Raw genomic sequence first — 10373 nt, 5'->3', positions numbered from 1 at the left:
CGTCTTGGAGAATTCTACAACTGTACGACGCGCGTGCATGTCAGTGAAAGTCGAGAAGAACTTCTCACCGTGGATCCCTGTCGTAGGGGCCTTCCCCCACAGGTCCATGACTGTCAGGTCACCGATCGCGGCCACGACCGTGTCCGACTTCTTCGGGTACGGCGCGACGGTCTGCTTTGCGCGGACGCAGGCCTCGCACTGCTCCGCGGGAGGGACGCGTTCGTCCACCTCCATGCCTTCCACAAGGCGCTTGGTCTTCATGGCGATGACAGCCTTCATACCGATATGACCGAGGGCGCGGTGCCACTCGTCATACGTCCGCTTCCGGCGGGGTCGTGTAACCGCCGCCGCACACGGGAGATCCGGTGTCTTGTTGTGTACGGTGGTGGCGCGCATCACGTACAGGTTGTCCACCCGTGTGCCTTCCGCGTAAGCTCGTCCCTTCGAGTTCTTGAAGACTATCTTGCCGTCTTGTAAGGTGACCGAGTGTCCGCCTGCCTCAACGCGCCCCAGGGCGATGAGGTTGTGAGGGATTCCGGGAGCGTGGACCACGTTTCGCAGCTCGACAACTGTCTTGCACCCGTCGTACTCGTATTCGATCTTGACATCTCCGCGCCCGAGGATGGGCATGACGCCTGCGCCTTTCAAACTGTCGCCGGGCGTCGGCGTGTACCTGAAAAAATCAGCGCGCGCGCGTGCAACGTGCACCGTAGTAGCGGAATCGCTTACCCAAGCGTCCCGAGCTACCCGCGCCGCCAGTGCAAGCTCCTCGGAGTCCTCGTCCAAATCGCTGTCGACCTGTTCGATCAGCGCGTATGTGTACTCATCGGAGTCGCTGTCGCTGCCATCTTCTTCGGCAGCCAGCGCCTTCGGCCCGTCCTTCTTGGGCTTGCGCTTGTCGCTCTTCCCGTCGTCCTTGTCGCCCTTGCCCTTCTTCTTCCCCTTCGCGTCCTTCGCGTCCTTCGCGTCCTTCGCGTCCTTCGCGTCGTGGTTAGGGCAGTCGCGCGCCAGACCGGGCTTACCGTACGTATAGCACAAAGGGGGTCCTCTGCCCTTCTTTGCGTGCACCGCCATCGCGACCTCCGAGTCGTTGATGCGGCTTGCATGTTGCCTGATCCGCGCGATGATCTCATTGGCATCCTTGAGATCTGTTGCGTGATTGATCAAGCTGACCATTGGGTCCCAGCTGTCCGGTAGCGCCGTGAGAAGCGTGATCGCGAACTCTTCTTCCATCAGGGCGTGTCCCATGGTCGCCAGCGTCTCGCGCAGGCGCACCATTTCTTGTAGAAATTCTTCGACGTTTTCCGAGTCCGAATAGCGAGCTTGCAAAAGCTTACGGCGAATCTGCACGACGTGCAAGATTCCCTTGGGCTCGTAGTTCTTGACGAGGCGGTTCCACCCGTCCGCGCTAGAAACACATCTTGTCAGCGTGTGAACAAGAGATTTGCTTACTCGCATCCGGATCGCGATCAACGCGGTCCTGTTCTTCTTCATCCAGTCTTCTAGAGCCTTTTTCTCTTCTGTGGTCGGTGCCTTGGCGTCCTTTGCCGTCGGCTTGCCTTCTTCGATGACGTAGTCCCATAACCCTAACCCGTACAGCAGATCCTCCATCTGGACTCTCCAAGAGGGCCAATCCTCTACCCCGGTGAGAGGATCGATCCGGATCCTGCCGATGGCGTCAGCGGTTGACGTTGCCATGTTGCGCGACCGATAAGATTAGATGTAGCAGTGGTAGGCGTAGTTTTCTTCAGTTAGAGCTAACCAGGGCTCATAACCTGTTAGAGTTCAAGCGTGAGGGTGATCGAGAGAAGCAGGGAAGCTGATTATCGAGGGAAAAGAAGCTGTAGCTTATATACATGATGTAGACTAGCAAAGCGCAGAGTAGAGGATCCGCATAATAGAGAAGGCGCTTGACGACCTGTCAAGCGCGTAACAATTGGTACAAAGAGAAACGTGTCCGCTATACTCCAACAATGTCACCGATGCTGTTCGGATGATTACAATACAGTTGACCTTCGACGCCATTTCATTGTCCGGAACTGGAACTCGCTCTGATACTCACACAGGCCTTCGCTCCCTTAGTCAACGATGGAGGGCAACAACAGCCTCCATTCCTGTTGGTCCGTCAGTCACGGTAAAGTCAAGTTTGGCGAAGTCTGGAAGTGCTGATGATTCCATTGCTGGTCAGACGTCTGCCGGAGAGGGGTATTTGGGCGGCCTCCACATCCACATGCGCGTCTGAATGTGGGAGCTCTTCGACGCTTGTCAGTATAAATGTCGTCGACCCATGCCTCTCTCTCCCCAGGGCCCTACCCACCTGTCTACTAGTACTCCGCGTCATCAAGTGCCCCGTGTTATATCCAGTCATGACTATATCGAAGACGGTGCGCTTGAATTTCCATCTCTTGCTAATCGTCGCTGTTTGTCTTCTCACTATATGCTCACACAGGCTTCCATCAAAGGGTTCCTGCAGAGCCTCATGTGCAACGCAGTGTCTTCCCACCAAGCCTTGCCTGATGACGGCGGCCCTCTTGCGAAAGCCTCCTCTTTTGAGTCCAGGGACGTCGCAGAAGACAGCCTGTCGGTCGCCTCAACCGCGTTCATGCCTCTCGCGGGGCAACCTCACGTTCACTACATCGAGGAGCGTTTCGATTCAGTTACCAAGAATTGGGAGAAACACCAGGGATGTCCTGACAAACTCCCTGTGGAAGACATCATGCACAGTGGCTACGCGAAGACGAGCGACCCTATTCATGACGTCCCGAAGGGTACCTATCTGACGCTGATTAAGAGGCTTCCCGATCCGAGCACTGGTGACAAGACACCGACGTACACTATCAGTATAAACCATCCCTACCTGAAGACGGCCTGCCGCACTATCATGGGGCATATACCGTGGCTCAAATGGGATGAACTAGTACGTCTTCTTATTGCGCAGGCTTCAGACATAGCTGAATCCAAGTCTTTCCATACCCAGTTTCCCGCTACCTTGTTTGTCCAGCTTCTCCCCAGATTTCTCGAGCACGAGGCATCTCTCCTCTCCCGTTCTCGCACGGATGAGGAGGACCACGAGCTTGTAGCGCTCCAGGTGCTTGTGGACCTCGTCCGCAAGGAGTACTCCAAGACCCTCACGGCCATCCGCACTCTTACAGACACCAGAAACATCACCTTCGAGCTTCTTTGGACGATCTTTGTGCCAATGGAGATTGCCATCACCAAGTGTCCCTATACCAGTGAACCTTACGCCGTCCGTATCCGGACCAGTGACTATTTGAAGACCGACAGCGCTGAGCGGTGCTATCACCTGTCCTGCGAGTTTATCGAGCTCCGAAGCCTTGACGACGGGCGAGAGAATGAGGATGGCATGGGAGGATTCCGTTCCAGAGAGTGGTACGGATATTCTCGCTGGGATGAATATATCGCGTCCACGACGTTCTTTGGGGACGGGGAGAAGAAGATCACCGACTTGCCGATCTACCCGCTTCGTTTCCACCCTGATGCGGAAAACCTGAAGAAGACCCTTGTCGAGCGCGGACGAAAGTGGGCCTCGCTGTGCGGCGCGCACGGTTACAAGCATGCGCACTACAAGGGTGTTGCTGTCGGTCACGAAACAAGTGCGCAGAGGCGAAACGTTCCTGGGACCTATCGAGTGCGTAATGTATTCGGGCGCTTGGATCGAAATAGCTGACTGTGAGCATAGCTTGACTCGCGGGTGGTCATCGACAAAGGTGTTCCTGAATTAGTGGTTTAGCTTGTAATCTCCGACTAACATCTTTCCCTTAGCGAGGTTTGCACGCACGCAACCTGCGCGCGACGTACCACACCCGGGTCGCTCGCTCGATTCCTATGCACCGATTTATCAGGATGCAGATGGCGACTACGAGAGTATGCTATATCGCCGTGATATCATTCCTATGGAGCGCTGATGCGACTCACCACGAACAGTGACTCATATGATAGAAGAAAGGGAGCCCGTAACCGAGCTCCCACTTTCCGACGACGAGCTGCTCCTCACGCCAGCCATCGTATACGGCTTCAGCTTTGAGGAGAAGCGATGGCGTATGTCCTCACATATCCTGTCCCGTGGGATCAACACTGATTCCATGGTCACTCTAGTGTGCTTGGATGTTCGCAATTTTGCCGAGATCGAGTGGGCTCAACGCGCACTTGACACTCTTCTCATTCCCGGAAAGGAGCTGCTTCGTTCGCATCTGGACATCAATCGTGAGAGCTCTCTTCGTGGCGAACGCAAGGGGCTTGTGTCTGTCCTCCATGGCCCTTCCGGCGTAGGCAAGACGTTCTGTGTCAAGGCGGTCAGCGAGTACCTCCAGCGGCCGGTGTACCGAGTTGACAGCGCGGACCTCTTTACCTCCTGGGATGAATTCGGTGCTGTGGCTGACACGTTCAATGATGCGGCGCGCTGGAACGCGGTCCTGGTCATCGATGGAGTAGGGCTTTCTCTGCTCCAACCTTCTTCGTACTCTGATGTCACCATTTCCAGGCGGACTTCTCTCTGGTGCCGTTGAAGGGTGCCACACCCGACTTATCCATCGCAGTGGGGCAGCGGGACGCGGTAACCACCATGATGTATGAGTCGCCACTCTCCTCACTGACTGCCCTTTGACCGCTGACGAATCTTGCAGCACGCGGATGTTGGACAAGCACCGTGGCGTTGTCTTCTTCACGACCCGTAGTGCCCCCCTGTTCGACGAAGGCCTCCGCTCACGGATCCGTCTCCCTCTTGCCTTCCCAGCACTGACGTCCGAAACTCGAGGCCGGATCTGGCACGCTTGTCTCGAGAACCACGGTGTCTCCGGCAACGTCGCAGAGAGCCTTGTCGAGAAATTGGCGTCGCGCAACGTGAATGGCCACCAGATCGAAAACATCTGCGACACTGCGGTGGCGCTCGCACGGTTTCGTGAGGAGGCTGTTGGGTATGAGCACTTTGACGAATCCCTGAAACAGGTGGAGGCGTTCTCCGCCTTTTTGCAAAGTAAGTAGGAGTATGAGTTTGTTCGGTCGCACGTTGGAGCGGTGATGTCCCCGAATGTCTGGTGTCCGTTGGGGCTTGGTGGTGAAGAATCGCAATCTGTTGCTTATGCGTTTGATGCCGGCGGAACTGTACTATGACACTCTTTGTATACAACAGCTTGGTCAGTTCTCCTTCCTTTGCGTCTCAGAGCGTGAAAGGCCCTCCTACCGCGCGCACTGCGAGTTCGCCAGTCTTCCTTCATCGCTCTCATATGGTCACGCGGCCGGAGTTGGTGATATGCTGATCAACGACATCTTGGAGTGCCCTTTCGAGAGGTAAAATGTACAACAGACAAGAAATAGTTCACCAAGCAGTTGGCCATAGGCTCCCCTGAGGTCATCCAATACGCGGTCCCATCAAGCACATCAAGCCCATACAGCTTCCTCGCCTTCCGATCCGCCATTTGACCCTGAGCGCACTCCACCCTCCTCTACGTCTGAGCCTGCCTCCGGTCCACCCGCGCTGCCCTCCGAATCCAGCATACCAAAACGTCACCCGGCACCCTCCTTCCAACGTCAGTCGTCGACACCGGAAGCTCTTCCACCTCGGGCGACTAGGGCGACGTCGGTGCTGTGTGCCCTGCGGCGTCTTGGAGACGACATCCACGCGCAGTGTGTAATGCGATGGCACCACCCAATCAAAGCCGAGCTCGACGGCGATCTGATCTGCGTCGTGAGCGAGTACGACGACCTCCATGGGCAGAGCCAGACACGCATGCACCGCCGGTGGCCAGAATTTCGACAATGTGACGGGGAAAGGTGTTCATACGAAAGAGCTGGCGAGTCAAACGATAACGACGGGTGCTTCAGGGTGCCGTTATAGAGAAGCCGAAGTTTGACGAAGGTTGTGAACTGACGAGCGTCGAGTTAAACAATCGAGTAAGTAACGGGCTGCGGAGTAACGGGCTGCGGAGCACTCATTAGTACGGTGTGGAGACGCGGCGCGGGGTCATGAAGCGCGATGCGTTTGGCACATCAATGAAGTTGGATATGAGTCGTAACAATATCCAGTGCGCTTGCAGGAAAAAGACGATGCACGATGATGGCGTAGCGTCGAGAGGCAAGACTCGGAAGCGCGGACAGCCCGAGCGTGCCCTGTGACGATGTGCCAGTCACCGTGTGACTCCACGCGTTTTTCCAGGTTCCTCGCATTGGCGCTTGCTGCCTCAGCGCAACCACGCTTCTGACCCCGTTGACCCCATTGCACAGCCGATTACCAGCGATGACAACGTGCGGTGAACAGCACGGATACGCCGTCTTTCTCTCTTCAGGCCGAGTATATTCCTAACGCTGTAGCTAAACCAGGCCTGAACTCGCATCCGGAATGAAGCATGTACGCAGCCAACTCTCGATTCCCTCGCTCAGGTACCGGGTCCGGACATACATGTTCCCTGCGACTTCCCTCTAGTTGACGCCCCCGACAGCAGGTGGGAGATGTCTGAGCCATAGTCCAATGCACCACACCAGGTGACAGACAGCTGCCGATATGCCTTCTGTGCGAGAAGGAGCTGTCAACTACCACCACGTTCGTCCACCGTGTGTCCCCGCTGTATTTCTATTGGACCCCTATTAAATCTCGTTGACATGCACGTGTATTGTATGAAACCTTGCAGACGCGTTACCTTCGATAGGCGCACCGACCCATTTCGTAATGGCCACACAGCTCGAGCAGCCTGTCGCGCAAAGCTCGGGGAGAAGGATACATTCGAACTCACGAGACAGTTAGAAAACATTCCGCAGTGTATCGGACACCCCCTGATTCTTTTCTCGTCGGTTGTATCAAACTGGGAATGTAGCTGAGGCCTGGCGGAGACGTCAGACAGGGGACTTCGTTCCTCGCTGTCTTTGGTATGTACCTGCTGCGCATGTAAGATGTATGCGCGCATCGGTTCCTCACGCAATGACAATGAGTTCCTCGACGACACACAGAGGACGTGGACTCTAGAAAGCATGTCTTCGGCGAGTGTGGGATCTGGAGTGCCATGTCCTATCAGCAAATCAACATGATGTGGGTGGACTTGTCTGTCATAATGGCATCGTGGTCTGCTTGGTTCGGGAAGTCTACACAGGATCAGGAGATTGCTGTGCTATATATAAAGTTTGTGGACCGACAGGCCATCAACAATGCGCGCTACAGTGACGGTGTGTTGCCGGCACCGCCTTGCATCGAAGCAGCCACCGCCTGCGAACGGTGAAAAGGGTGCGTCGAGCTGCTCCGTAACCAGTAGGCGTCAGTGTTCTCTTTCCCCCAGGTAAATCTTCCGTGTCTTCAGTCTCATCGTCAAAGCTGACGGTTGCCCGTGTTCAGGACTAGCGCTGCCTTCGCAATACTCCGCGTCTTTCCGAGTCGTTGACTAGGAGCAGCGCCGGGAGCACTTGACTGAGCAGCCCGTCGTGAGTGAGCCCTCAGAGCCTCGAGGTGCACATCGCTGATATGGCGGCTGACAGGTGATTGCTTTGTCCCTCTGAACACCGTGCGCGAAGATGAGGCTGCTCGATACGCACACAGGCCAGTTTGTGGAGAAGGACCCCAAGACGATAGAATACGCGATCCTGTCGCACGTATGGGACCGGGTCAAGGGCGAACAGTCGTATCAGGATGTTCGACACATTCAGAACTCGTACAATGCCAAGGGCCGACTACACCTCCTCAGCTTACCCGCTGGCCTCGCTCGCAGGCTGGCTCGAAAGTCTCGGGACATTGGCCAATCTATGGCTCGCTCGGCCCCGGGGTCAGGTGCCAAGGTCCTTCACTCCCTCCGCGGCGGCATACGGCGGTTGACGAGACATAGCTCACGCTCCGCCTCGTCGAGCACGTCTTCTCAGCCAGTTCATCGACCCAGCACACCGCGCAAAGTGCCTACTCCCACTGCTATCACGTCTATCTGGTCCGATCCTCGACTTTCGCCGAAGATCCGAGAGGCGTGCAGGGTCGCGCGCGAGGCCGGGTACCGATACCTGTGGATCGACTCGTGTTGCATCGACAAAACGAGCAGCTCAGAGTTGACGGAGTCTATTAACTCCATGTACCTATGGTATGGCCGCGCAGATCTGTGCTACGCCTACCTGGCAGACGTTCCACCTGGCAAAAATCCCCATCGGCGTGGGTCCACCTTCCGTGAGAGCCGATGGCACCGGCGTGGGTGGACGCTCCAGGAGCTCATCGCCCCTTCCTCCATGGCGTTCCTCGCAGACGACTGGACGGAAATCGGCAGGAAGCACACGCTCTATGACCTTGTCCAGGAGATCACAGGCATCCCTTGGCAGGCTCTGTTGCACGCGAAGCCGCTCGACGAGTTCAGCGTGGCCCAGCGACTCTCGTGGGCAGCGCGGCGGGAGACGACGCGGGAGGAGGACCGAGCGTACTCGCTTCTGGGAATCTTCAACATCAACATGCCCACGCTCTATGGCGAAGGGTCGCGCGCATTCCGGCGGCTGCAGGAGGAGATCGTGCGGCGCATCCCTGACTTGAGCCTCTTCGCGTGGAGGCCGGGAATCTACGGGGGCTGCAAACCCGATCAGGATCTTGTCCAGTCGCTACATGACGCTCAGTCATTCAACATATGGAAAGCGGGTTCAACACCCTTCGAGTCAGACATTGGCAGCTTTCAAAACGGGGGTAAGATTCGAGCCATCCCTTTTCATGATGTGTTCCATCGGCTCGAGCTCAACGACCTTCCGGCTCCCAAATATACCTTCACCCCACACGGCATCCGCACCAAGTTACCCGTCGTACCACTCTCGCTTTGTCTTCCTCAGCGTCCGACAGAGTACTATCTTGACACTCCGGAGCCACAGTGGTTCCTAGTTATCCTCGGGTGCGAACACGACGACTACCCTGGCGCTCTTCTCGGCCAGGTCTGCTACATCCCTCCCTCCGAGTCCGGCGTCGAATACTTGTACCACAGACATGTGATAATCAGCCCTGCACCAGAGCGCGGTCCTGAGCATCCCGACCTCTTCCCCTTGTCGCCGGCAACCATCGCGCGCTGTCGCGAACATATTGCGGTGAAGACCGTGTACATCTCCGAGCCAGAGCGCGCTCCCGCACAATCAGAGGATGCTCACCGTCAGCGGCACAAGACTCTCAACCTGCTGCTGCTGAAGAAGACTCGGGATGCTCTCCGTGCGCAAGGGTACACGGCGGAACTCCGAGGGACGGATGAGGGCCATCGGACTACCCACTGGCTCATGCTTTGCAATGACGACCACAGGATCGCCGTCGAGTACCAGCATACTCTCGAGGACGAGGACGATCGTCAGCGGTTGAGGCTCAAGGCCAACGTGAAGGTGTTGCGACCCGCTCCTGGCTTGGTTGAGGAGATGGAGGTGGGTTCTGGCTCTATGGAGTGGCGGGACTGGATGCGTCCCCATTATCCGTGGGACGAGTCGCTGCGCAGAGTGTCTGAGTCGGACCAAGTCGCCTACGCTCTCGAAGCAAGGCGACTCACCGTGCAGCTCGCCCTCGACTGGGCAGCACCATCGCTTTACTTCCTGCGCGTCGATGTCGTCACCGAGCCGCTGCAGGACACAGCTCCCACGTCGCCCAAGTCGGCCCGCGCGGAAGAGCTTCAGGCGTCGGGCGCTGACGATGAAAAGGGCGCGCAGGATGTCGAGGCCGAGGCCGAGGGAAGCGGGGGCGGCGTCCGTAGCGCCACCGACGATGCACGTCTTGGCATGCTCGAATCGGAGGGCAGCGCGGGTGGGCCGGAGGCAGGCTCTGTAGGAGAGGAGGGCCAGCGCGCTCGGAGTCGTATGGCGGGGACGTCGGGGGGAGTGAAGAGCGAGGGAGTTATATCGGCTTGACGGGATTGCCTTGTGGACGGCCGTGAGGGCATGTGACGCGCTCGCTGGCCCGAAGGGGTAGGTGGCGCGTCACGAGAGGGAGAGAGGTTCGCTCGAGGGATAGACAGGGTATGAGTATCTCGATTGAACGCTGGAGTTTGTACATACAGATCTGGGTTTATATACGGTTCATGGGCGCTATAACAGCTCTAAGGTTCGGGAAGACTCGGGCTAGATACGAGTGAGATAAGAGAAGCTGAGAGATCGAGGAGAGACAATCCCGAAGCACGGAGTCGATCAGGTACGAAGGGAGAGAAGAGAAGTAGCGCGCGACGCGGGCGCTACATACGCCCTCCTGGACGACCGCGCCGGTGCGCAGGCGGGGCGTCCACGTTCAGGACGCGTTCGTATCGTCCTTGGTCTCGTCGGGGTTGAATTCCATGGCCGTGTCCTCCCCGCCCGCGTGAGGGGTTCGGACGCGAAGTCCGGGACGTTGAGGAGTTGAGAGAGGCCGATGTCCCCTGGGAACCCGCGTTCGAGGGCGACCCGCCTCGAAA

At 57.3% G+C, this 10373-nt stretch overlaps 3 protein-coding genes across 3 annotated transcripts; 2 read left to right on the top strand and 1 right to left on the bottom strand.

The window, feature by feature from the left end:
* Positions 1-705: 705 nt before the first annotated feature.
* Positions 706-1332, bottom strand: DICSQDRAFT_19051 (uncharacterized protein; the record flags this gene model as incomplete). Its single annotated transcript, XM_007370484.1, has 1 exon — positions 706-1332. A coding segment is annotated over one exon (627 nt), but the record flags the coding sequence as incomplete, so codon positions are not given.
* Positions 1333-2301: 969 nt separating this feature from the next.
* On the top strand, positions 2302-5147 carry DICSQDRAFT_112690 (uncharacterized protein). The gene is made up of 9 exons (XM_007370483.1): positions 2302-2384; positions 2450-2917; positions 2978-3649; positions 3701-3728; positions 3784-3885; positions 3946-4059; positions 4117-4448; positions 4502-4587; positions 4644-5147. The coding sequence occupies exons 1-9, from the start codon at positions 2367-2369 to the stop codon at positions 4999-5001; spliced, it is 2178 nt and encodes a 725-aa protein (XP_007370545.1). The 5' UTR covers positions 2302-2366; the 3' UTR covers positions 5002-5147.
* A 2368-nt stretch (positions 5148-7515) lies between these two features.
* On the top strand, positions 7516-8523 carry DICSQDRAFT_23402 (HET-domain-containing protein; the record flags this gene model as incomplete). The annotated part of the gene is made up of 2 exons (XM_007370482.1): positions 7516-7632; positions 7945-8523. Coding segments are annotated over 2 exons (696 nt in total), but the record flags the coding sequence as incomplete, so codon positions are not given.
* Positions 8524-10373: the final 1850 nt, after the last annotated feature.

The sequence above is a fragment of the Dichomitus squalens genome (genome assembly GCF_000275845.1).
Source record: "Dichomitus squalens LYAD-421 SS1 unplaced genomic scaffold DICSQscaffold_69, whole genome shotgun sequence".
Classification (NCBI taxonomy): domain Eukaryota; kingdom Fungi; phylum Basidiomycota; class Agaricomycetes; order Polyporales; family Polyporaceae; genus Dichomitus; species Dichomitus squalens.
This window is presented reverse-complemented; position numbering and strand designations above follow the sequence as displayed.

What these genes read in the sequence shown, in the direction of transcription:
- DICSQDRAFT_112690 (XM_007370483.1), top strand. An exon ending in GGCTCAAATGGGATGAACTA is followed by an intron (nt 2,918 to 2,977) that starts GTACGTCTTCTT and finishes TTCCATACCCAG; the next exon opens with TTTCCCGCTACCTTGTTTGT. An exon ending in TGCAGATGGCGACTACGAGA is followed by an intron (nt 3,886 to 3,945) that starts GTATGCTATATC and finishes CACCACGAACAG; the next exon opens with TGACTCATATGATAGAAGAA.